This window comes from Saimiri boliviensis, chromosome 1 (assembly GCF_048565385.1).
Source record: "Saimiri boliviensis isolate mSaiBol1 chromosome 1, mSaiBol1.pri, whole genome shotgun sequence".
Taxonomy (NCBI): domain Eukaryota; kingdom Metazoa; phylum Chordata; class Mammalia; order Primates; family Cebidae; genus Saimiri; species Saimiri boliviensis.
The window spans coordinates 251227286-251252216 of NC_133449.1; the positions used below are offsets into that span (position 1 = coordinate 251227286).

The 24931-nt window shown below is 41.7% G+C and overlaps 1 protein-coding gene across 2 annotated transcripts in view; it reads left to right on the forward strand.

Moving 5' to 3' along the window:
* The first annotated feature begins 853 nt into the window (after positions 1-853).
* Positions 854-24931, forward strand: part of ANKRD55 (ankyrin repeat domain 55) — a 136933-nt gene continuing 112855 nt past the window's right edge. For both annotated transcript variants that reach the window (XM_074385801.1, XM_074385792.1), the window contains exon 1: positions 854-1273. In XM_074385801.1, the coding sequence (XP_074241902.1) occupies positions 1216-1273 (58 nt within the window). In that variant the 5' untranslated portion in view covers positions 854-1215. The remainder of the gene's footprint in view (positions 1274-24931) is intronic.

Sequence of the window (24931 nt, forward strand, 5' to 3'; positions counted from 1 at the left end):
TGGCTGTTTGACTTATCCAAAAATCTGGTTGTGCCTAGAATGTAGAGCTTTGTTTGAATTTATTATATCACATTTTTATATCAAATATAAGATTATCATATACTGGTTATAACAAGCCAAAAATACAGATATTGATACAGAACAAGTTAGAAATCTCCTACTTTAATCACATTTGCCTGAGGTAACCAGTATTAGCAGTTTAGTGTGTATCTTTCTATAACTTTTTCAGTGTTCCTCTGAATATATAAACATAATAATGTATACAGTGAGTGGCTTCTGGTTTTATTAAAATGTGAACAAATGAAATATATCACTTGCTTGTTTCATTTAACGATAGATTAGTGACATCTCATCAGATAAATACGCATAGATTCATTTATGTCAGATTTTAAAATCCAGAATACAAATTTACTACCATTTACTTCACCACTCTCTGAATGAGGTACATTTCAGGTTTCACCACATATAATGCTTCAGTAAACACCCTCGTGACTGCAGACTGTTTAATTTTATCGCCACAGACACTCAAGCCTTGAAATATCAATTTTCAGATGACACCTTTCCCCATCCTCCCTGTCAATTGGAGAATGGAGCTGAAAGGGGAGTGAAAAAGACTGCCAGAATAGATAATTACTCCACACAGCACATAACCAGCAGCCTTCTGCTACAATATTTACGTCGTATTCCATTGAGATGGCACTGTCTGATCACATGACCCAAATGCAGTTCTCACTCTGCCAAGAGCACAGCCAAACGCAAACTGCATTGGCAGCTTTGCACATGCTCTGTCTGGCCCTGTGAATCCTCACTCACCCATTCAGGTTTCTGTTGGTTTAAAGCGACATTACAGCTGCTGAAGCTCCGTGACCTGCTGTGTTTTCCCAGATCCAAGGCAGGTGGCCCCAACAGTTACTGTTTTTTAGAGTCTGAGCAATTGTGTTTGTTTATTTGGGGGTGGAGTGTGTATTATACCCAAGTACAGCTGATGAACAAGACTATAGAGTAATTCTTTTCCTAGCAGGTATTTACAGGAGTAACATATACCTATTTTCATCACTTGCCTTGCCAACAACCTGCAGCTCTAATGCACCTTTAATCCTGAAACAGAGGCCTTGGCAAATGATGCTGCATCTGACTGCCGCGTTGACTGTAATGTTTGAGATGGTGTTTTCTCCTCTCTAGAGACCTGGATGCTTTTTGCCATTCTGATGGTAAATGATGAGACAGGCTACCATGGATTTCAGCACCCCTTCTGTGTTTGATCAGCAAAGAGGTAAAATGCTGCTTTGACACATTCTTCGGTTGTTAGCATCCTTAGTCCCATGGTGTGGACTTACAGTTGTAAGGAGAGAAAGAGGGGTGTGTGTGTGTGTGTGTGTGTGTGGTCTGTGTCTGTGTGTGTATGTGTGTGTGTGTGTGCACGCATGTGCATGAGTATTTGTTATGTAGGATGTGGAAAGAGGATTTCACCTAGAAAACAAACCTGTTCAAAATGTTCACTTCTAGTTTGATAAGCATCTGAAACAGAAAAATAAGCTTATGATTTGTCTGCCTTGTTGAAGTATTCCTACCTTCAAATTTTAAAAATTGGATTCCAAGCACACCAACTATTTTAGACAGTGTCGTCTTTATTCCATTTTTACCAAATCTTTTTTAAAAATTAGAGTAAGCAATGTAAGAACACATCACATGTGTTTTTATCAGGCTATTAGCTCAGTATCTCATTGCTACATCTTCATAAGCATTTTGCCAGTCCTTTCAGGATTAGATGCTGCCCGTATTCACGTCGGGTTGATATGTTATCTCATCCAAGGTTGTGTAATGACACATCCCTATGCCATTATTTTCAATGACAAGGTCTATCTTCCTTCCTCACAATTTCTGGAGTGGAGGTAATTTTCCACATCAATATGTTGCTGTGAAATCAACTCATCCTTATAATATCATGTATTTGGCCAGATGGTCTATGTGTATATATTTGCATTTGCAGTGTGTTTATATACATCTGCGTGTAATACTTATGTGTAATTATAAATCTTTTTTTAGTATGAACATGAAGTTTCCATTTTGTAAACATAATAAATATTTTTTAGAATCTTTTTAAAAATATCTCATATTTAAACCTCTTTCTACAGTCTCTGAACATTCTTCAAGATCCTAAGTTCCTTTGGTGATTTTACCTGTTTTGGCTACAACATGAAATGGTGGCTCGAGAAAGCCTCATTAAGAAAATTTATGGCTTCATTCTTGTTCCCTCTTTCTGCTCTAGGCCAGAGCATGATGTGATAGCCTCAAGCTGCATCTGGCTTCGTGGGTGAATTATTTAGCCCAGTGGGTTTCTCCAAAAATAGATTTATATTCAGATTCCTGAATTAGCTAATGTATATAGTGCGTTCTCCAGGTCTTAGCTCATTTTGACTTGTGTGTGGGGTGGGGGTGCCCATGTGTGTGCCTTCAGAACATGCCGGCTCACACCGTGTTTGAATCTTAACATCATAGAGAAAGGGGTTGTCACAGCTGTGCCCACCACCATCCTCTCCTCCTGGTACGTTTTATGTCACTGATGGCCGTCAACAAAAGTGAAAATCTGCCTAGAACCGAAGAGCTCACACTGGCTAAAAAAATGACGTTGCTGAGCCACGAAACACACAATGGGTTTATTTTTGAAGGCTAATTGGAGGGAGCTGGGACTGACTGCACGAGAACTAGCCCTGCGTAATCAATTTATGTGTTCCAGTGTTGTACCTTCTAACAGGATTGAGCCCCAAACATAGTTAAATATAGGTTGATTTTCTTATAACACCTTTCATGTGAGCACTTTACAGCAATTCCTCCACCTGGATCTGATTCTCCCCTATGAAAGTTAACCCTTTCCCTGCTATCTTTATCTCTATTTCTCAATCCTTTCTCTCTTTCTAGAGGTTTTATCATATGGTGGAAAGAGCATGGGATTTTAAATCTTATAGACATAGGTCAGAATGGCAGATCAGCTACTTCTCAGCTGTATGATCTTGGCAAGTTACCTAACCTCTCTGGGCCTTGGTTTCCCCAGGAATATAATGAAGAAAATGATGCTTACCTAGCAGGGTTGTAGTGAGGATCTAAAATAACCTATAAAAAGCACCTGTCAGCAATTCCAGATGTTCAATAAGTATTTTTCCATTTTGGCTGCAGCTGTTATTATTATTGCTGTTGTTATTATCACCTTGGACTGGGAGTTTCTGAAATGCAAAAGATGATTCATCTCTCTATCTTCAGCTTGAATGTAGCAGTCCTCAGGTCAAATAAGGGCTTAGTGCTGGGTGACTAAATTACATTAATTTTTTGTTTCAGAACCCCAGGATACCATTTATAGAAAGCCCTAGAATAATAATTAAATGATTCCCGAATAGTTTTATTACCTCATGAATCCTTCCTCCTTCTTAAAAGCATGAAAGACCATGAGAAGTTTAGACTATTATACAGATTTTAAATATTAGGCCAGGTGCCGTGGCTCACGCCTATAATCCTAACACTTTGGGAGGCTGAGGTAGATGAATTGCTTGAGCTCAGGAGTTCGAGACCAGCCTGGGCAACACGGTGAAACCCCATCTCTACTAAAATACAAAAAAAAAAAAATTACCCAGGCCTGGTGACATGCGCCTGTAATCCCAGCTGCTCGGGAGGCTGAGGCAGGAGAATTGCTTGAACCCAGGAGGCAAAGGTTGCTTTGAGCCAAGATCATGCCGCTGCACTCCAGCCTGGGTGACAGAGCAAGACTCCGTCTCAAAATATATTTATGTACATATATATATAATATTGTTGGACAAATCAAAGAGAAGTGGCTTTCTCGGGAAAAGCTGGGCATGGGGCTTTAGTTGAGGGTCTTTCATGAATCATTACTATCTGGAGAATTGGACCCTAGCAGCACTGCCTTCGCACGCAGATGCCGACAGAAGACATTGCATCTGGAAGAACCTTAGCAGTCAGGTAAACCGCTGGTTCTCACATTGGCTGTCCTTAAGGATCATCTGAAGAGATTCTGAAAATGCTGCTGCTTGAATCCCACCCAGGGAGATTCCAGGCTAATTGCAGTGAGATATGGCCTAACCACCACTCCCCGAGAGGTTCTAATGGACAGCGAAGATTGAGAAGCAGTCATCCAACCTACCCCGCTTCCACATTTCAGATGGGGGAACTAAAGCACAGAGAGGTTCAAGGCTGGGTCCTTCCTAATCATAATAACACCACCCCACTAAATAGCAACAGTGGGGACTGAGGCCCAGGTGCTCACCATCCATACAGCTGAGCAATAGGAAGCCTCCTGCGTGGGGGCAGTCCCTGGCCTAGCACTAACTCTGGTTCGTGGTTGCCCAGAGAACGGTGGAAGGATGCATAATGACCTTCAGGGCTCCAATGAGGTGGGATTGGTAAACCCGAATCCCTCCAGCTGCATTTTTCTACATTGCTCTTTAGCTAGAGGCAACTAGGCATGCCAGGGTCTTGCTGACAGATGGTCATTTGCTCGAGTCCTGTCTCTGCCCTCTTCCTAGTTGCATGAACTTGCACAAACTAGTTGATCTCCACTGGCTTCTGACTCCTTGACCATAAATGTGGATAATACTATGTTATATCTTCACAGAGCTGCCGGGAGGCCTAACGATCAGATTCTCTTACTGTGTGCTGCGTCTCTGGCTTGCTTTGTACAACTGTGAGGGAGGAAGCCTGGGTCTTCAAAGCTCTCGACTCTCTTTTGTGCTTTTAGCTTTCGCCATGGCAACATCTCTTCTGGTCCCATGTGTTCTTCCTGGCTGTGTTCCCTCTCAAAGCCCACACATGCAGGAAGCGACCTGTAGTAAAGTCATTTACTACAGATCATAGAGGTTCCTGCTAAAGTCTACGTATTATGTAACTGAAGATACTTGCATTGTAAGCTTAGTCGTGACTTGTGCAAAGAGGAGTTTTGCTGCGCCTGAAAGAATCCCAAGCCTCAGAGAGAAAACGGGAAAATAAAGGAGGGTGGGGATGGCAGGTAGCCTCCCTTACCCACTGCTCTGTGTTGTTGAGGATAAGGAGAGCCTGGCCCTGCCAGGGACGGTGGGTAAACGTGCTTGACGAGGCTGAGCAGTGTGTTTGCACGAACCTATGTGGGCTGTGGACCACCCTCTCACACAGGTCATTTCTCTTGTTGAATTGCTGGAGAAGGAGAGGAAGGGCTTTGTCTTCCAGCCCAGATTTACATAGTGTGTGAGTGTCTCTGGGCTGCTGTAACCAATTACCATGAGCTGGGTAGCTTAATACGACAGAAATTTATCCTCTGACGGTTCTGGAAGCCAAAATCAGATGTCAGCAGGAGGCCTATTCCTACAGCCTTTAGGAAAGAATCTTCCCTGGTCCTTCCAGCCTCGGAGGCTGTGGCCTCAACACTCTGGTCTCTGCCACCATCTTCACTTGGTCTTGTCTGTGTGCATCGCTGCTCTGTGTGCCTGTCTCAAAGTTCCTCTGCCTCTCTTTTTTTTTGAGATGGAGTTTCACTGTCATTTCCCAGGCTGGAGTGCAATGGTGCCATGTTGGCTCACTGCAACCTCCGCCTCCCAGGTTCAAATGAGTCTCCTGCCTCAGCCTCCTGAGTAGGTGAGATTACAGGCACCTGCCTTCCTGCCCAGCTAATTTTTTTTTTTTTTTTTTTTTTTTTTTTTTTTTTTAGTGAAGACAGGGTTTCACCATGTTGGTAAGGCTGGACTTGAACTCTTGACCTCGTGATCCACCCTCCTCAACCTCTCAAAGTGCTGGGATTACAGGCATTAGCCACCACACAAGGCCCTCTGCCTCTCTTATAAAGAGGGAGACCATCCAGATAATCCAGGATAAACTCCTCTTCTCAAAGTCCTTGACTAAATCACATCTTTTAAGATATAAGGTCATGGCAGGGCGACAGAGTGAGACTTTGTCCCAAAAAAAAAAAAAAAAAAAAAGATACAAGGTCATAGTCACTCTCTTGCCATGTAAGGGAATAGCCACAGGTTCCAGGATTAGAGATTAGAAGATATCTTTAGGGCCATGATTCGACCCATTGCAGGGAGTAAGAAGAGATCAGATCCCAGAAAGCATGCAACATTGTGACTCAGTTTTTGGTAAAAATCCATTCTCATTTAAGCTAGAAGAAAAATTGGTAAATAAGAGTTGGGGTTGGGGAAGGAGCATCTGTCTGGTGCAGACTCTGTGCAGGGCTTTTCATGGATACATATTGACAAGAGGCAATGTTTATGGAGCATTTAGCAGAGCCAGGCTCTGTCCTAAGGGCTGCACACAGACTAGCTCATAAAATCCTCATAGCATCTTCAGAGTATGACCCCCTTTTATCAATGGGGAAATTCAAAAAGGTTATGACCCACCCAACATTACCACAAAGTAAAACAGCAAAGCTAGGATTCCAGGCTAAACCTGTTTCACTTCAAAATCCATGCACTTTCTATTGCAGAATGTCTCTTCCTTGGCCAGCGATAGGTTTAATGAAAAAATAAGACATCAATGAAAAATCAAATTAATGAAACATTTATTTTCACAATCAAGCTGTTATTCCATTGCGTTGTGGATTTTTAAAGCTCCCGCACACAGATGTGCAGGTTTTAAATCCAACTGCTCATCTAAAATGGGAATGCTAGACAAAAAGTTCTGTGCTTTGCTGAAAAAGCAAAAGATAAAAGTCTGGCATGACAACCAGATGCCTCCAAAGGAAGAATAAGCAAATTTTGAATGGTATTTTGGGCAAAGGAGTCCTCTCAAAGGAGATTTGAAAGGCAGGCATAGGAGATAAGGAAGGGAAGGGAATGATTTGGGCTCAGTTGCTGAGTTCAGGCTCAGAGACCTTGAATGAGAGCCTGGAATAAACCCAGGAACATTAAGGAGAATTCTGTGATTGGTTTTCAGATTGACAGTCCAGATAAATCAAGACAAGCTGGCTAACCAGCACTGGTTTAGAAGCAGATTATCTGTTGCCTTTGAGAAAATGTTTAGCCTTCTTCTTTTCTTGGTTAAGAACAAGGAGCAGAGGGAAAGAGAGACGGAAGAAGAATTTTTTTTCCACTGTTCTTGGCACTCCTGAACAAGTATAGGCAAGCACTTTTGTTTCAGTGTTAGTTTTGGGGTTTTTTTGGTAGTTGGTTTTTATTTTTATTTTTTTGGCTTGTTTGTTTGTTTGTTTTTGAGACGGAGTCTCACTCTGTTGCCGAGGCTGGAGTGCAATGGCACAATCTCGGCTAACTGCAAGTTCCGTCTCCTGGGTTCAAGCAATTCTCCTGCCTCAGCCTCCTGAGTAGCTGTGATTACCATCATCCACCATCATGACCAGCTAATTTTTGTATTTTTGTAGAGATGGGGTTTCACCTTTTGGCCAGGCTGGTCTTAAACTCCTGACCTCAGGTGATCCGCCCAACTCAGCATCCAAAGGCGTGAGCCACTGTGCCCGGCCTGTTTCAGTTTTCTTGATCACTCCTGAATCAGTCTAGGCAAGTGTGCTTGACCCCCACCTTTCTCTGCCCCCTTCTTTGTCATGCTGCCTTCTTCCAACCAACCAATTCCTGGGAAAGTGTGTGACAGACCAATCCATTCTGGAGTGTGCTGTGGCCTCCATCTGTTACCCCCTAGGACAGGCTGTGCCCCCAATAACCTGAGCATCGCTTTCCTTCCACCCTCCATAGCTCTTCTTATGGACTCTACAGTAGGAAGCCCCTGGCTGAGCTTATCCAAACAATTATCCTTCATAGCCATAAGTATTCTTCACCACAGCACCACCCGACTTTCCTGGGTTGGGTGGGTGGTTGGGGAAGGCCTCTTGCCAGAGTATGCATCCCAAGAGGGAAAACTCTAGAGTGATATCCGGAGGGAAGAGAGACTCACTTGGGTAACCACGTCTGAATCAACCCTGATGTTTCCCACAACTCGCCGGATCAGCTTCAGGAGGCTCTCCCTCAGCTCAGCCTCCAGTGCAGCAGGCAGCTGGGCCACCACACTGAGCTCTCCCTGTCATCTCTACTCACTAACTCCGCAGTTCCTGAACGAAGTCACTGGGCTGGGTACCTGACATTCATGGATTTTCCCTTTGATACCACTATTTTGATACAAGGATATTTTACCAAAATGAATATGGAGTCTAAAAGAAAAAATGATAAACTTATAGCTGTTTTATATCATGAAACAAATGTGAGACAACTCACTCATCACCAAATGTGGGGCAGGGTAAGAAGCTAAGGGTATAGAAGCAGTGAGGTCAAAGGTTGGTACAAAAGGTGGCATATGGGTGGGCTAAGACCACTAACCAGGAGTCATATGTTTAATGCACTTGTGAATCTCTGTTGGTCATTAATGCAGGATCTGCTGAATTCTGTTTGAGAATTCCCTTATATCATGAATAATCTGCATGTCAGATTTCCTGATTTATCTTGTAAAGTCATGACGGTTTTACCCTAATATTTACCTTCAACCAGTATGTAGGTTTGTGTGCTTAATAAGAGTTCTTTGTTTTCTCTTTGTGAAACCTAAGAATGGCACTTGCTCACTGATGAGGCTAGTCTTATTGTATCTGCTATTTTGAGGGAGGAAGAGAAGGGAAGTCATTCCACTATCCATTTCTTCCTTTCTTCCTTTTTTTTTTTTAAACAGAGTTTCACACTTGTTGCCCAGGCTGGAGTGCAATGGCCTGATCTCAACTCACCACAACCTCTGCCTCCTGGGTTCAATCAGTTCTCCTGCCTCAGCCTCCTGAGTAGCTGAGATTACAGGCACGAGTCACCATGCCCAGCTGATTTTTGTACTTTAATGGAGACAGGGTTTCTCCATATTGGTCAGGGTGGTCTCAAACTCCCAAACTCAGGTGATCCACCCGCCTTGGCCTCCCAAAGTGCTGGGATTACAGGCATGAGCCACCGCATCCAGTCAAGTATTTCCATTTCTAAGTGTGCTCTCAGAGCTTAAGATACGTGCATATAATATTTAATAGTATTCAAATTCTAAATTTTTCAAAAATAATTTCAAACTTACAGAAAATGTTGTAAGAATAAGACTCGTGTAAAAAACACTTGTATGCCTTTTACCCAGATTCATCTAATGTTAATGTTTTGCCCCATTTGCTTTATCATTTGCTCTGTCTCTGTCTCCCTCGCTCCTTCCCTCCCTCTCTCTCTCTCTCTCTGTGTTTCTCTCCCTCAACATACGTGTGTGTGCTTTTTTTTAAATCTAGCATCTGCATTGCATTCCAATTTTCTCTATTGACCTAATAAAGGCATACCTTGGGGATACAGTGGGTTTGTTTCCAGACCATTGCAATAAAGTGAATATTGCAAAAAGCGAGTTATACAAACTTTTGGTTTCCCAACGCATGTAAAAGTTAGGTTTATACTGTAGTGTAGTCTATTAAATATGCAATAGCATTTTGTCTAAAAAATGTTCATATCTTATTTTAAAAATACTTTCTTGCTAAAAAGAAAAAAAAACTGATTATCTAAGCTTTCAGTGAGTCACCATCATTTTGCTAGTAGAGGGTCTCTCCTTGATGTTGATGGCTGCTGACTGATCCGGGTGGTGGTTGCTGATGGTTGAGGTAGCTGCAACAATTTCTTCACATAAGACAAAAATAAAGTTTGCCGCATCAATCCACTCCACCTTTCATAACATGTCCTATAGTTTGATAGCATTTTTTCCCACAGTAGAAATTCTTTCAAAACTGGAGTCAATCCTCTACAACACTACCACTGCTTTATCAACTAAATGTATGTGATATTCTACATCCTTTGTTGTCATTTTGACAATTCACAGCATCTTCACCAGGAGTAGATACAATCTCAAGAAACCACTTTCTTTACTCATCTATAAGAAGCGACTCTTCATCCATTCAGGGTTTATTATGAGATTGCAGCAATTTAATCACATGGTCAGGCTTCACTTCTAACTTTAATTCTCTTGCTATTTCCACTACATCTGCATTTATGTCCTCTACTGAAGTTCTGAACTCCTCAAAGACTTCTTCAAATCTCCTGTTCAGAGAGTTGAAATCAACTTCTTTCAAACTCCCATTAATGTTGATATTTTTACCTCCTTCAATTAATCATGAGTTTTTTTAATGGTATCTTGAATGATGATTCCTTTCCAGAGTTTTTCTTGTTATTTTTTTTTTTTTCTTTGACAGAAACTAATGGAGCATAGGTTTTCAATTTACTTTGCCCAGATCCATCAGAATAATCACAATCTATGGAGGCTATAGCCTTGCCAAATGTATATCTTAAATAACAAGACTTGAAAGTCAAAATTACTCCTTGATCCATGGCCTGCAGAATGGATGTTGTGTTACAGGCATGAAAACAACATTAATCTCTTTGTATATCTCTAACAGAGCTCTTGCTTAGAAAAAAAAAAAAGATTCATTTCAAAATATTACTGTTCATTGGTAATGTATTGTGAGTATTGTTTTGAAAGGAATTTTTCTTTCTGACCAGTAGGTCTCAATAGTAGGCTAAAAATATTCGGTAAACCATATTGTAAATAGATTTGCTATCATCCAGGCTTTGCTGTTTCATTTGTAAAGCAGAAGCAGAGTAGATTTGACATAATTGTTAAGAGCTTTCAGGTTTTTGGCATGGTAAATGACACTGGCTTCAACTTCAACTCACCAGCTGCATTAGCCCCTAACAAGAGTTAGCCTGTCCTTTGAAGCACTGAAGCTGGGCAGTGACATCTCTTCTCCAGCTATGATAGTCCTAGATGGCATCTTCTCCCAATAGAAGGCTGTTTTAGCTACCTTGAAAATCGGTTTTTTCGTGTAGCCACCTTCACCAGTGATCTTAGCTAGATCTGCTGGATAACTTGCTGCAGCTTCTCCGATAACTTGCTTCTTTGCCTTGCATTTTTATTTTATAGAGATGGCTTCTCCCTAGATCGTGCCATTGCACTCCAGCCTGTGTAACAAGAGTGAAACTCCGTCTCAGAAAAAAAAAAAAGAGATGGCTTCTCTCCTTAAACTTTCATATTGCATTTTCCTCATCTCTCTCAGACTTCATAGACTTGAAGAAAGTTAGGGCCTTCCTCTAGGTTAGGCTTTGGCTTAAGGAAATATGGTAGCTGGATTGGTCTTTTATCCAGACCACTAAAACTTTCTCCATATCTGCAATAAAATTGTTTCTCTTCCTTCTCATTCATGTATTTACTGGAGTAGCACTTTTAATTTCCTTCAAGAACTTTTCTTTGCATTCACAACTTGACTAACACAAGAGGCCAGTTTCTGGCTTATTTTAGCTTTCAGCATGCTTTCCTCATTGAGCTTTATCATTTCTAGCTTTTCATTTAAAGTGAGAGGCCTGTGACTCTTCCTTTCACTTGAATACTCAAAGGCCATTGTAGAGTTATTAACTGGCCTAATTTCAATATTGTTGTGTCTCAGGGAATAAGGAGGCCTGAGGAGAGGGAGAGAGATGGGAGACGGGTTGGTCAGTGGAGCAGTCAGAGAACACATTTGTCCATTTAATTTCACCATCCTCTGTGGATACGGTTCATGGCACCCAAAACAATTACAATAGTAACATCAAAGATCACTGATGACAGGTCACCTTAACAGATATGATAATAATGAAAACACGGCCAGGTGCAGTGGCTCATGCCTGTAATCCACTTTGGGAGGTCAAGGCTGGCAGATCATGAGGTCAGGAGTTCAAGACCAGACTGGCCAACATAGTGAAAACTCATCTCTACTAAAAATACAAAAATTAGCTGGTCACCATGGCACATGCCTGTAGTCCCAGCTACTCAGAAGGTTAAGGCAGGAGAATCATTTGAACCCGGGAGGTGGAGGTTGCAGTGAGCTGAGCCTGTGCCATTGCACTCCAGCCTGAGTGACAGAGAGACTCCATCTCAGAAAAAAAAAAAAAAAAAAAAAAAACCCTGAAATACTGTGGAAATTACCAAAACATAACGTAACAGAAAAGTGAGCACATGCTGTTGCAGAAATTGTGCCAATAGACTTGTTCAATGCAAGGTTGCCACAAAAATTGAGTTTGTAAAAAGCACAGTATCTGCAAAATACAATAAAATGGAGTGCAATAAAAGAGGGTACACCAGCAATGTTGTTAATAGCATTTTCCTTTTAGTACAGAATTCAGTCTTTATTTAGTTATCATGTCTCTTTAGTCGCCTTTAATCTGGAAATTTTCCACAGGCGTTGTCTTTTATGACACTAACATTTTAAAAAATGACAGTGTCTCTCTTTTGCTAAATACCAACTTCCTCGTTTTGAGTTCATCTGAGGCTTCTCTGTGATTTAGCTGAGGTTATGCAGTCCCAGCCGGAACACTGCATAGGTAATGTGGTGTCTGTCTCAGGTTAACACAATATTGTTTAAATATCTTATAATGATCATCTGGGGGGAGAAGATGTTACAGTACTAGATGTTAAATGGTTCTAACAGAGTTTAAAATATTTTTTTAGCAAGGCACAGTGGCATGTGCCTGTAGCTACTCAGGAGGCGGAGGCAGGAAGATCCTTTGAGCCCAGGAGTTCAAGTACAGCATGAACAACATAGCAAGCAAGACTCCCATCTCTAAATATGTATATTTAGAGATACATATAAAATATGCGTATCTATTTCCTTATACTTATTGCCTAATTATGAAATTCATACTACCAGCACGAGAAGGAAAAGGCGATGGTGGCTAGAATCCTTGGCAGGGTGCCCAACTCCCTCTGTGATTTGCTCAAGGTGAGCTGGCAGGGACAACAGCCACCGCCTTGGCTCCACAGAGCTGGGCTTCCCTTTGGAATGAGCTCTGCCAGGAGGCCTCAGCTCAGTGTGAAAGCCCCGCCTCTTCCAGAGAGGATTCAGTCTCCATGGTAGTCTGCCCTTAGAGCAAAGAATGGCCCCAGCATCCCAGGAGGAGGAGAAGGAGGTTAAAAGGGTGAGATTACACTGGAGTATAACCTGAGGAACTGATGTGAGGGGAACTAGAGGTTACCAAGGCCAGGGCTTGGCTGTTATCACAGAGCTTCTGGATGTGGGTTGCTGGATATTTACCTACTCAGCCCATTTGTTCTATGCAGCAACAAGTCGACATTTCTCCAAGAGAGTTCAGAGATTGCCAACCCTGTAAACAAGGTCACACAAACAACAGCTGGTTTAAAAAAAGAATGCTTTCAACTTTGGCATCTTGCTCTTTGGTTGTGGGTCCATCAACTTTACCCTACAGATCGCTCCTTTGATATTTCATTCACCACAGTAAATCAGCACAGTCTGCAATTTCTAAAATCTGTGAGAAGTGCACCTGAAATTCATCCAAATTGACACTTTTTTCCATCTGATCACTTAATATTATTTGTAAAAGGTGTCCTAGAGTTCTGGCTACAATTAGGCTGGCCCAGCAGGGACCACTGAATATATAGTGGAGTTGAGATAGGTTGGTTGCTTTCAGGCGGTCACAGCAGAAACCAGTTTAAAGAGGGATCCTGGAAGTGTTTCATCTTAGGAGTCCCTTTAGAATTACATGGAATCTTAGTGAGTATATAACCCAGCACCTTCACTGTTTATGCGTGAAGACTGAAACACAGAGGATTAGCAGTGGTACAGCAGAGTAAACCCTGTGGCCACTGGAGCTAACGGGACACTCAGATCCCAGTGCTGCCACTTACCGTGTGCTCCAGCGGCTGACATCTTTATCCCTTGCTTTCCTTACCCTGTTAAGAATATTATACTACAAAGAATTGTTTGAAACTGCTGGTGTGGATTATTGGATTGTTGTAAAGATTTAATGAAGTAATGCATACATGGTACCTGGCACCACTTAGTAAGTGCTAGTGATTATTATGAATGACTCACCTAAGGTCACATGGATGACTCATCTCCCCGGGTCATCAGAACATCCCACGCTCCAAGTCTTCTCTTTCTCTATAATGAATTTGTGGCAGAGCACCCTGATGTAGTTTGGCTGTGTCCCCACCTAAATCTCACCTTGAATTGTAATAATCCCCATGTGTCAAAGGCGGGGCCAGGTGGAGATGTTTGAATCATGAGGGGTTCCCCCATACCGTTCTTGTGGTAATGAATAAGTCTCACAAGATCTAATGGTCTTAAAAATGGGAGCTCCCCAGCACAAGCTCTCTTGGCTGCCACCAGGTAAGATGTGCCTTTGCTTCTCCTTTGCCTTTGGCCATGATTGTGAGGCCTCCCCAGCCATATGGATGAGTCCATTAAATCTCTTTCCTTTATAAATTACCCAGTCTCGCATATGTCTTTATTAGTAGCATGAGAGCAGACTAATACACCCCCCACCTTTTTTTTTTTTTTTTTTTTTAAGATGAAGTTTCGCTCTTGTTACCCAGGCTGGAGTGCAATGGCGCGATCTCGGCTTACCGCAACCTCCGCCTCCTGGGTTCAGGCAATTCTCCTGCCTCAGCCTCCCGAGGAGCTGGGACTACAGGCCGCGACACCATGCCCAGCTAATTTTTTTGTATTTTTAGTAGAGATGGGGTTTCACCATGTTGACCAGGATGGTCTTGATCTCTTGACCTCGTGATCCACCCACCTCGGCCTCCCAAAGTGCTGGGATTACAGGCGTAAGCCACCGCGCCCGGCACACACCCCTTTTTCAGTTGCAAGTTAGAAGGGACAGAATTGCCTGAGCAGGTAAACCACATCAGAAGGAAATTAATCCTTTAGGGTCACTCATAAGCATTGTAGTGCTTCTGTTTTCCCTGCCTTCTGGTCCTAGGGTTCTATCTTCTGAGTCTAATTCTGGATAAAACTCTCCTCTTGCTTGTAAGCCTCTTGCTGTCTGTTTACTTCCGTCTTCCATGCTAATCTCATGGGCTCTGTGCTGCTCCAGTAATCTATCTAGTTTTGAAGCAGAATCTCACTATTTTAACTATTACAGTTTTATGTGTTATACTATTCAATAGAGGAAATCTCCCTCAATTTAAAATTTTTTTAATTTTATTGGGTATTCTTACCTATTTTTTGTTTGTTTTTGCTTTTAGAATGGTAATAGATTCACACATTTTTAAGGTATTAAAAATGTCCAATGAGTAATCCACCCCTTCTCCTTCCTTCAGTGGTCCAATTCCCTTCCCTTGAAGCAAAATAATGTAACCAATTTCTTATGCATCCTTCCAGAGAGACTCAGTGTACTAATAAGCAAATACTTAAATATATTATTTTGTTTTCTTTAAAACGTAATTATTTATTTTTACAAATGAAAGTTGTTTTCCTGAAACCTCCTCCCAAACAATTGTTGGAACTTTAATTGAAATGAGATTAAACATATATTCATCTGCTAATAATTAAAATTGCATATGCTCTTTAGTCTGGCTGTCTAGGACTATGGTGTGCATTTCCATAAATTCAACTCTTCTGTTATATCCCATAATAAAGTTTTTATCCAGAGGGGATCTTTGATGATAGAGCACTGGGACCACAATATAGTTTTTCTCATTTAAGTTATGATATTTCAGTGAGGTTTATTCCTGGGTATTTTATATTTTCATGTAATGAATTATTTCCCCCCTTATATTATTTAATATAGAACTATCTAGCTTTATATTTATTTTAAATCTGACTAACTTAATTGAATCTTATTAATTCTACTTGTTCTATGGATAACTCCCATGTGCTGCCTGACAGATAATTAAATCGTTCAGACCCTGATGGTCAGTGCCACACAGTGGCTGAGAACGCTGGCTCCAGGTCAGATGGACTGGTGTAAAATCCTGTCATTTAATAGCTGTGCAATTCTGGGAAAGTTACTGAATCTTTCTGTGCTTCAATTTTCTCATCTTTAAATGGAAGGGGGTTGTGAAATACTACCTACTTCATAAAGTCGTTGAAACAAATAAATGGCCTAATTCCCATGAAACTGTTAGGACAGTGCCTGGAAGAGAATTTGTCTGTAAAAGCTAGCTATTAATAAATTATTATTATTTTTCTCTTCCTTTCTTATTATTACATTTCATTTCTTTTTGCTTCATATCTTCCTGCGTTTGTTAGAGTTTGTCTTATTTCTTCCCTTCTCTATTGTTTCATTATTAGGTATAATGTTTGCAACTGGTTTGAAATAGATAAGCAGATAAGCATCTTTTTTTTTTTTTTTTTGAGACAGAGTTTTGCTCTGTCACTGAGGCCGGATTGCAGTGGTGCGATCTTAGCTCACTGCAACCTCTGCCTCCCTGGTTCAAGCAATTCTACTACCTCAGCCTCCTGAGTAGCTGGGACTACTACTTTAGGCATGTGCCACCATGCCCGACTAATTTTTTGTATCTTTAGTAGAGACAGGGTTTCATCCTGTTAGCAGAGTGGCTTCGATCTGCCGACCTTGTGATCCACCACCTTGGCTTCTCAAAGTGTTGAGATTACAGCCATGAGTCACTGCGCCCAGCCTAGATAAGCACTTTTTAAGAACAGATAGCAAATTTTATCAAATGCCTTTCTGGTCTTTGCTCATACAATCACTTATTTTTCCTTTGTTCTATTGGTATGACATATTCTGTTAATAGATATCCTTCAACGAAAGTATCTTTATATTCTGGAATAAACTCTACTTCATCATGATGCATTATTTTATTTCAATATCCAGCTGAAATTGATCCAGTAGAATTCAATTTAAAACTTACAATTTTGTGTTCACAAATTGAATTGATCTATAGGTACGTGTGTGTGTGTGTGTGTGTGTGAGAGAGAGAGAGAGAGAGAGAGAGAGATTGACAGAGAGACAGAGAGTGTCTTTACCAGTTTATGCTAATCTTAGGAAATAAATTTTAAACATTTTTACTCTTTTTCTGTGCTTCAATATGAGAACATTTTTCCCCTGGCCATTTAACCATTAATGTTTTAAAAGAACTCGTTCAATCCCACTTTGGAATATTTGTGCCATTACCACTAGCCTTAATTCCCTCCCTGTTGTACAGCCAGCCAATTCTTTCCAGGTGTGCTTCCAATTTTGGGTTAACGTTTAAAGTTTATTTTTGCTACATTGAGTATAAACTCTAGCACAGTGATGTGTCAGGCAAAACACCACACTACACAGCTTGTGCAACAGGGTGGAGAGTGGGGTATGAGCTGCTGTGAGTCAGTGAGAATGGAATGTGAAAATGTGGAATGTCCATCCAGCACCAAAAAGAGGTCACAAGTTCACTGAACTATATGAGAGCTTTGCCTCTGAGTGAAAGGGTGCTTCAGGCCACAGTGCACAGGGGTCAGAGGGTGGGATCCAAGGCCTGACAGGCTGCAGCCTTACCCAGGTTTTACCACTTTCTACCTGTACTACTTTGGATAAGTCACTTTGTACCTACTCTGTGCCTCAGTTTTCTCATCCATAAAATGGGAATAATTGTAGTACCAACCTCTACCTCATACAGTGAAAATTAAGTGAGTTGATTTCTAGGAAGTACTTACTCCGTGCTGGGCATACAGTGAGATGCAGTGAGCTCTATGTTAAGTGCTGACCATCATTAAGACTGTTACTCAGGCATTGAAATGGTCCTGAAAAGACCACACGAGCAATGTAGTACCAGTGGGTACTTTTATAGAGACTCAGAGATATTGTTGTTCTGTAGAATTAATAATCATGTGGCAGTCATCACCAACTTTAGGGTTATTCTGAGTCTTTTAATTCCTTTAAATGTGCTACCAACAATTCTGTAATTCAAAACTGTGCAAGAAATACAAAAAAGCTAAGAACCTTGACTGGGGACCAACCACAAGACTTACGGAGTGTGCCTGGAGTGGTCTTTGGCCGTACCCCCAAATTCACGCACATCACTGCACAGAGGGTATATCTGGGGTCCCTGCTCCCCAAGCCACAGTACCAGTGAACAGGCTGTGGGAGGAGCCTCCTCTAAAGTGTCAATAGTGATTGAGTGTATATAAGATTGCCATTACAACTAAGCAAGGAAAGGGGGAATTAACCAATAACTACTTGGAAAAAAATTAATTGCAGAATACAAAAAGAAAGTTTAAAAATTTATATTAGGTACAATAAAATATTAAGCACAAAGTTTCACAAAGATATTCCTAATCATAAAAGCAATGAAATCAATTTTTAAATGCCGTGTCCATAGATTTTGACTATATAAATGTTGAAAAAATATATTTTTTAAATCAACAAAACCAAACTGAGAACTTAATTGGCAAACAAGGAAGGTAACTGTAGCATTATAACAGATGAAGGGTTAGATCTTTACTGTTATTAAGCACTTTCAAATCAATTGAGTAGAGACAAATATTTTGAAATAACAAGATCGGAAGGATACCAATAGATAATTCATAAAATGGACATAAGCATAAAAATATTTCTCTCAGGAATAACAGAAAAAAATGACCATGTCAGGGGTGGTGGCGCACACCTGTAGTCCCAGCTACTCGGGAGGCTGAGGTGGGAAAATACCTTGAAACCAGAAGGCATAGGCTGCAGTGAGCTGAGATTGTACTACTGCACTCCAGCCTGGTGACAGAACAAGATTCCGTCTTAAATTTTAAAAAAAGAAAAAAATGGCCATTGAAAATAATATACTATTCTCCTTTCACATCAGCATTAATTTTTTTTTTAATTTAAAGCACAGTATCACTGACTATGGGGTGAAGTGTGTACTCTCAAGCACTGCTCGGGAGGGCGTATCGGTCTAACATTTCTGGAGGGCAGTTTCACAAAGGGTCAAATCCACTGACCTCCAAGTTCGCTTCTAGGAATGTGTCCAAAGAAAATAATCACAAATGCACAAAAAGACATATATGTAAAAATGTTTTGGTATTATTCAGAATAACAACAGAACGTATCACCACAAAAAGTAAGCTATTGAAATGCCCAGTAACGATAAAATACGCTAGTAATGCTGAGTCCAGTCCATGGATTTTATGTCACGTTTTAGAGGTAACATATTTACATTTTATCTTATGACATGGGTAAATGTTTATAATCTAACATTAAGTGGCCAGGAGCGGTGGCTCACACTTGTAATCCCAGCTCCTTGGGAGGCCAAGGTGGATGGCCAAGAGTTTGAAACCAGCCTGGCCAACATGGCACAACCATGTCTCTACTAAAAATATAAAAATCAGCCAGGCATGGTAGTGTACGTCTGTAATCCCAGCTACTCAGGAGACTAAGGCAGGAGAATCACTTGAACCTAGGAAACGGAGGCTGCAATGAGCCAAGATCACGCCACTGCATTTCAACCTGGGTGACAGAGCAAGACTCTGTCTCAAAAAAAATAAAAATAAAAATTAAGTGAAAAACAGCAAAAAACAAAACTATACAGTCCTGTACCTCATAGTGACATTTTGGTCAACAATGTACTACAAATATCATGGTTGTTCCCTAAGATTATGATGGTACTGAAAATTTTCTATCACCTATTGATACCGTAGCCATCATAACGTCATGGCACAATGCATTATCCGGGTGTTTGTGGTGATGCTGGTATAAACAAACTTAGCACATTGCCAGTTGTTTTAAAAAAGCACATGTAATTACATTCAGTATATAATACTTGACAGTGATCTGTGCTACTGGTTTATGTATTTACTATACGATCGTTTTATTGTTATTTGTACTCCTTTTACTTTTTTGTTTTAAGTTAACTGTAAAACAGCCTCAGGAAGGTCCCTCAGGAGGTATTCCAGAAGAAGGCATTGTTATCATAGGAAATGAGAGTTTCATGCATGTGACTGTCCCTGAAGACCCTCTAGCGGGACATGATATGAAGGTGGAAAATAAGTTATTGAAGATCCTGACCCTGTGTAGGCCTAGGCTTCTGGATGTGTGTGTGTCTTAGTTTTTAACAAAAGCATTTAGAAAATGAAAATAAATAAAACATTTTAAAAATAGAAAAATGCTTAAAGAATAAGGACATAAAGAAAATATTTTTGTTCAACTGTACAATGTGTTTGTGTTTTAAGTGTTATTACAAAAGAGCCAAAATGTTGAAACAAATTTAAGAGTTAATAGAGTAAAAATGTTATAGTAAGCCTAGAGTAATTTATTATGGAAGAAAGAAAAGGCTTGTTTATAAATTTAGTGTAAGTGAAGTGTACGGTCTTTATAAAGTCTATAGAGGTGTATGGTCATGTCCTAGGCCTTCGCATTCAGTCACCACTCACTCACTGACTCACCCAGAGCAACACCCGCTACCGCAGGGCTGGCCTGGCCGTTGTCTGGGTGAGTCAGTGGGTTCTGGAGGTTCCAGTCCCGAAAGCTCCATTCATGCTATGCGCTCTACACCAGTGTACCACGTTCTATCATTTATGCCATATTTTTGCTCTACCTTTTCTATGTTTAGATACACAAATACTGTGGTGCAATTGCCGACGGTGTTCAGTACAGTAACACGCTGCACAGATTGGCGGCCGAGGAGTAACAGGCTGTATTATACAGCCTGATGTGTGATGTGTGGTGGTCTATGCCATCTACGTTTGTGTAGGTACACTCTATGATGTTCTCATTACGACAGAATCACCTACTGACACATGTCTCAGAACTATCCCTGTCATGAAATGCTTCGTGACTGTACATAGTGTGATTGTATTTTTGTATGAAAAAATACGTGTGTGATTGTATGAAAAAATACATGCGCTAGCACTGTGCTCAGAACAGCTGGTGGTGGTTACGATGTTAAAATATTCCTGTGCCCTTAGATCAATGGGGAGATCTCCATTCTCACTGCTCTAGGCATTCTGCGGGAACACACACACAGGAACAGTCCTAAAATTAGCTGGGTATGGTGGCACATGCCTGGTGTCCCAGCTAAGGAGAATCGCATGAACCCCAGAAGGGTTCTATGGGCATGGCCCAGCACGTGCAGCTGATTTGAGGCCTGTTTCCATCCTGCTCCAGGTCCCTGACAAGGCAGTGGTTACACCCTCTTACATGATATTACATCCTTGACCCAGTCCCTTCTCATGGAAGGGGACTCCCAAGGTGGGAAGGAGAGGAGAGGATAGAGGGCGACTCAGTAAGTGAGCAACAAAATGGCCTTAGTATTAGCCAAACTCACACAGCATCTCTGGGACTTCCAGTCACTTCTTCGGCTTCTGTCGCTGTATTCCAGTCCACGGAAAGATCACCCTGTGAGAGATTCGAGATTTGCACCGCTAGCCTGGTCCACTAGCCTGCCCCCTGGCAGACACTACCTGCCACTGTCCTCATCCCCGAGGGCTGTACCCACCTCAGGCAGTAGCACCCTCCAGAACGTTCTCCCTCCTCTTCCTTGTCTCCTGGCCTCGCAGCTGCCGGGACCTTTTAACCACTTGGCTTGCTGCTCAGGAACTTGCCTTGTCCTTTTTGTGGCCTTTGGGTTAGGTCACCACCCGTTTTCAGCCATGTCCATTTGGAGTGCAGGATGGGGAACAAGAGACAGTTCAGATTCTGCCGGAGGGGGCTTCGGGAGATGGAACGAGCAGAGGTACACAACTGCACACTCAGAAACAACCAGACCTGCAGGCTTCTGAGCTTGCTTCCTGCTAACCCGTCTCCCCACGTCTGCATTGCATTATGCAGGGCTCCATAACGGAGGTGGGGTGGGAAGCAAACCCGTCCTGCAGCGTAAGTCCAGTGTATGCAACACACCAACATTTTAATGGTCACCTTTGAGTTTATATTTTCTTCTTACTGTGTTTTCATAATTTTTGTGATCCAGTCATTCAGGATCTACTGCCAATCTATGACTGTGTATGGTGCTCATACATTTTAAAGGGTCAGTAAAATTTTTAAGACAATTTAAAGAAGGAATGTGGAAATGCATCATTGAGGCCAGAAGTGGTGGCTCGTGCCTGTAACCCCAGCACTTTAGGAGGTTGCGGTAGGAGAATCACTTGAGCCCAGGAGTTTGAAGCCAGCCTGGCTAACGATGAAACCCCACGTCTACTAAAAATACAAAAAATTAACCGCTCATGGTGGTGCATGCCTGTAGCCCAACTACTCGGGAGGCTGAGGTAGGGGGGTCACCTGAGCCCGGGCATGTGCCACCATGAGCAGTTCAAGCTGCAGTGAGCTGTGATTGCACCCCTGAACTCCAGCCTGGATGATGGGAGTGAGACTCTGTCTGCAGAGAAAAACAAGAAAGAAAGAAAAGAAATGCATCACTGATGAAGAGAAACAGAAAAGGAAGGCACTGATGGAAGACCAGCTGACAGAATGCAGCCATGACAGGGTGTCAGGGACTACTCAAAGCTCAGGGACTGCAAAGCAAGACTTGTTCAATCTCCGACATTTGAGCCAGCCACCCAAATTACATTTGTTTTCTTAAACTATTTTTAGGAGACCAAGGCACTAAGGGGCAACTTTATAACCGGGCACAGTAGAGGGCCACAAGGCGGGTGACTTTTAAAAGATCCAAGGAAGGCCGGGCGCGGTGGCTCACACCCGTAATCCCAGCACTTTGGGAAGCCAAGGCGGGCGAATCACGAGGTCAGGAGATCAAGACTATCCTGGCTAACACAGTGAAACCCCATCTCTACTAAAAATACAAAAAATTGGCCAGGCATGGTGGTACATGCCTGTAGTCCCAGCTACTCAGGAGGCTGACGCAGGAGAATCGCTTGAACCCCCAGGAGGTGGAGGTTGCAGTGAGCCAAGATCACACCACTGCACTGCAGACTGAGCGACAGAGCGAGACTTCATCTCAAAAAAAAAAAAAAAAAAAAAAAAAAAAAAAAAAAAAAGATCCAAGGAAGACCATCTTCTCCAAATCTCCCTGAGCCCAGTAGACATTGTTCATGAATAATGGGTGATTCACTGTTTGGTTATCCACAGATGCTAGCTAGACACGCAGAATATCAATCATGAATAGTAACTTGGAGATCAACCTCCTACTCAATACAGGTGTCTCCTCAAGAACACTGCCAAGATGGGTTTGGTCAGAACCTGCTTAAACATGGATAATAATGAGCAGTGCACTAGCTTACAAGGTAATTGCTTCTATAGCTGAACAGCTCTAGTCATTCAAACATCTTATTAATTGCAACTTCTACCCACCAGAACCAGTTCTTCCCTGTGGATCTACAGAAAACAAGTCTAGGCTGGGCGCAATGGCTCATACCTGTAATCCTAGCACTTTGGGAGGCTGAGGCGGGTGGATCACTTGAGGTCAGGAGTTAAAAACCAGCCTGGCCAATATGGTGAAACCCCATCTCTACTAAAAATATAAAAATCAGCTGGGCGTGGTGGCAGGTGCCTGTAATCCCAGCTACTCAGGAGGCTGAGGCGGGAGAATTGCTTGGACCCAGGAAGCAGAGGTTGCAGTGAGCCGAGACTGTGCCACTACACTCCAGCCTGGGCAACATAGCGAGACTGTCTCAAAAGGAAAAAAAAGAAAAAGAAAAAGAAAAAAAAAAAAACAAGTCTAAACTCTCTTTCAGCTTTTTCAAAATTGAAAACAGCTATCATGTTCAACTGAACATGAACATTCTGCTCTGCTCCAGACTAAACAAACCAACTCCTCAGCTCCACAGTTGCCAGTTAAAATGGGAAAATGCCTGACTCCAATGCCTGGCATTCCTGGAAAGCGAGAGATAGGTGGAGTCTTGTATTTGATTCAGAAGAAAGTAAGGAACACTGGAGGAAGGATGATTGTATAACAACACTTAACTTACTTTTCAATTTCCAAAAGACACCAAGGCTAGCATAATCCTTCATAAAATTAAAGATTTCTACCTGCCTGTGTTAGTCCATTCTGATGCTACAAAAGAAAAAAACCCTGCCCGAGACTGGGTAATTTATAAAGGAAAGAGGTTTAACTGAGTCACGGTTCTGCAGGGCTGGAGAGGCCTCAGGAAACAGAATCATGGCAGAAAAACAAGCAAATGTGTTCTTCTTCACATGACAACAGGAAGGAGACGTGCCAAGCAAAGGGGGAAAAGCCCCTTATAAAACCATCAGATCTCGTGAGAACTCACTATCATGAGAACAACAGCATGGGGGAACCACTCCCATGATCTAATCACTTCCCATGAGGTCCCTCTGCCAAAATGTGGGGATTACGATTCGTATTACAATTCAAGATGAGATTTGGGTGAGGACACAGAGCCAGCCCATATCACTTCCTATTACCAAAGTACTTCTTGATACAATACTTTAACATCAAAAAGTTTCCACAAAATCCCAGTGGGCGAGAAAAACCCATCTGAGCAGAACATGTATACTAAATTGATCAATAAATATGTATATTGCCCCCATTCTAAAGGCCCCATACATAAAAGATTGAGATCTTTTTAAGAATTAGTATTATTAAAATAAATATCCATTCTATAAGTGTGCATTCTCAAGAGGCATCTTTACTGAATTTCAACACAGACATGTTCCTTAAAACAGAAAATTCCATTCCCCAGGCCCTCTCCGTGCAGGAGAGAAGCTGAACATGAAATGACATTCACAGCTCAGAAAACCTCCCCCGCCCCACCCCACCCAAGAGCACAGAGATGCTAACATTCAAAGAAATACAACATGTGTTGCGTCACAAATCTGGTTATGAAGAAAGGACTGATTGCAACCAGATATTTACCTTTGAGATAATATTGTTGCAAGACTTCCTCCCCACAGAATGAAATCTCTGCTTTTCCACTCCCACAATATGAAGGTTGCTTTGAATTTTGTTTTCTCAGCTGTACATGTGGAAAGCTTGGAGCTGTTTTTCCCTTTAAAATGTTAGAAACTCTCTTCTCATATGACTGACACTTTCTAAAACACTCTTATCATCTCAAGCAATAAACGCTGAGGGACTGGAGAAGACATGAGAGATGGTAAAAATATTTCTGCTCGCAAAATCACTACAGCTCACAAAATCACTGTGCAAGGGAAAGGGTCTCATTTAAGGGCAAGAAGACACAAATGCCTATTTATGTCAAAGTAGTAATTTGGATAATAACAACAGACACACTTCGGGTTTTTTTTCTTTAACTCTGACTTTATGTTCAGGGCTATATGTGCAGGATGTGCAG